The sequence below is a fragment of the Pteropus vampyrus genome, unplaced genomic scaffold (genome assembly GCF_000151845.1).
Source record: "Pteropus vampyrus isolate Shadow unplaced genomic scaffold, Pvam_2.0 Scaffold62, whole genome shotgun sequence".
NCBI lineage: Eukaryota > Metazoa > Chordata > Mammalia > Chiroptera > Pteropodidae > Pteropus > Pteropus vampyrus.
In genome coordinates this window covers 7,068,241-7,070,564 of record NW_011888843.1, presented here as the reverse complement: position 1 = coordinate 7,070,564, position 2,324 = coordinate 7,068,241, and the positions used below count along the sequence as shown (strand labels likewise).

Genomic DNA, 2,324 nt, shown 5'->3' with positions numbered 1-2,324 from the left:
GGTGATGGTTCGTTCAAATGTGTGTGGTGGTAGTCTTGGTGTTACCAATGTATTGGCCCTTGGCTCATCTTCACTCAGAGTCACTGTAACAATAGAAAAAGTAAGACTGAGGCAGGAGAAGTTAGGCATGAAACAGCAAGTGAAATCGTTCCTTCGGTCAGAAGAAATGTTAGCAGAATTGCCATAATTATGCCTCTTGATACCTCTTCCCCTTTGGCAAGGCCTGGAAAATGTTCAGCAGGCTTTCCAAATACAGCAGACTTGCCTTTGGAGAATGAGGCTTCACTATTCCCAAATAGGCGGTTTTCAAACATTGCTTTTAAACTAATTTCACATCAATGTTTTTAAAGGTTGTCATATCAATTAACTTTTTAAAATTAGCAAAGAATATTTTGTATGCACATAGTAATAGAAAGCTTATCTTGTAGGATTAGATGCAAAATATTCCTCTAGGTTTTTCCACCACCCCTATATAATTTCAGCTTCTCTTTAGCATACCCACATTGTCTTGGGTGGGTTTTTCTGTTTCCTGTGAGTTTCTTTTCTTCCTAGCACCATATGCCTGATCTCAAAGGGCACTGGCTTTAAAAGAAAAAGTTATGACTCTTTAAGTTCTACTGTTACTGTGGCCATGGCTATTGTGGATATCATATAGCTGTTGTTCCATATTAACTGACCTGATGTAAAAAGATTTGCAATGCATGTAATAATATATGTACCCTGACTCCTGAAGTTGCTTTGAACCAGTTAATTGAGAAATTTTCAGAGTAAAGGCAATTCAAATTTTATAACTTTGAAACCCAAATTTATGTTGTGTTTTTAAGAACTGCAAAGAAAACCCAGCTTTATCATAATTTACTGTTATTTCTCTTCTACACAGGCCTGACAAGACCATCACTATGACTGATGGAGACTATGATTATCTGATCAAACTCCTGGCCCTTGGAGATTCAGGGGTGGGGAAGACGACATTTCTTTATCGATACACAGACAATAAATTCAATCCCAAGTTCATCACAACAGTAGGAATAGACTTTCGGGAAAAACGTGTGGTGAGTTCTTAATCATACTGTTAAATTTGTTGCTGATCTCCCCACCCACATAAAATAAGAATTAAGAAGCTCTATTTATTGTGTTGCAAGGTGTCTGTCTTTTGTCACATGAAATAACTAACTTGTCACTTTATAATTTTTTTTAACTTTCTCAGCTATAAATAATATTTTGCCTAGAAAAATGTTGAGTGACACTATCGCTTGTCTCCAAAAGTATACAGGGCAACTAAGATAAATAATTTATGGGTTTATATAGCATGTTTTCTGTGAATTCTTAAGGAATCTTTCAAAACTTGAATTATTCAAGGTCTAAAAACATTAACTCTTGATCTAAGTTTAGTTCTTCAATAAGAACAAGTGTTCATTTCCCTACTCATAAGAAAGATGTTTAAAAGGATGATTGGCAAATAGCTGGAACATGAGCTCTGTAAATTCTTGCTGCATTTTTATTTATGTGTAGACTCAGCCATCAATCACTAGCTTATTACGAACAGAATGTGAGACCAATCCATGCTATTTATCCAAGATAAGGGAGTTTAAGTGAGAATCACAACCACTTCCTTCTCTTATGCTAGACGCTAATGACAGGAATAAGGATATTGTGACATGTGAGACGTGTAGCATAGGCACATAAGCCTAGCCAGATTTACTGCCACCCAAGGTATTTTTGATTGCCAAGATGGCTATGGCTTCCAGTTGATGTCACAAAATCTATTCATTCCTCAAGAACTGGGGGTGGGGGAGTAGAACAAAAGAAATGGCGGATGAGAAGTTAAATCATGGTTTTTTATAATATCCTGTGCCTTATCTGAAATTCAATATATTGTCTTATACTCTTAACAAACTTGCTTCAGACCCTCTAGGGTTTTCCTGTGCCTTCTCCCCTCCCAAATGCCCCCCACTAATCGAAGTCCTTGCAAAGTGTTCCCTTTAAAATGTTTTCGCTATGCCATACTTAGGGGAACTGATTAAATAGTAAAGTTGTTATGCTTTGCTGAATAAGAAGTCAAAAGACCATACTTTAAAAAATTTAAATTTTCTGAAAAAACCTTCGAAGAAATGGCCAGTAAAGGAATACTTGAAATATTGTAAACTTATTGAGAATTCTGTGCATATTTCATGGCTAAGTCATTCTGAAAGTCCAATTCATATTAAAAGATAGTCAGGTATTTGTAAATTATTTTACAGTTTTAAAAATGCCTTCACATTTGTTATTTCATTTAAGTTTGCAGTAACTCTGTAAAATAAGAAGAGATTATTGGTCTCAATTTG

At 35.5% G+C, this 2,324-nt stretch overlaps 1 protein-coding gene across 2 annotated transcripts in view; it reads left to right on the top strand.

The window, feature by feature from the left end:
* Window positions 1-2,324, top strand: part of RAB27B (RAB27B, member RAS oncogene family) — a 53,284-nt gene that overhangs the window by 41,299 nt on the left and 9,661 nt on the right. The window contains exon 2 of one of the 2 annotated variants that reach the window (XM_011361125.1): window positions 881-1,052. In XM_011361125.1, the coding sequence (XP_011359427.1) occupies window positions 900-1,052 (153 nt within the window). In that variant the 5' untranslated portion in view covers window positions 881-899. Of the gene's footprint in view, window positions 1-875; window positions 1,053-2,324 lie in introns of those variants that run through there. The other variant, XM_011361126.1, reaches the window with a different exon arrangement.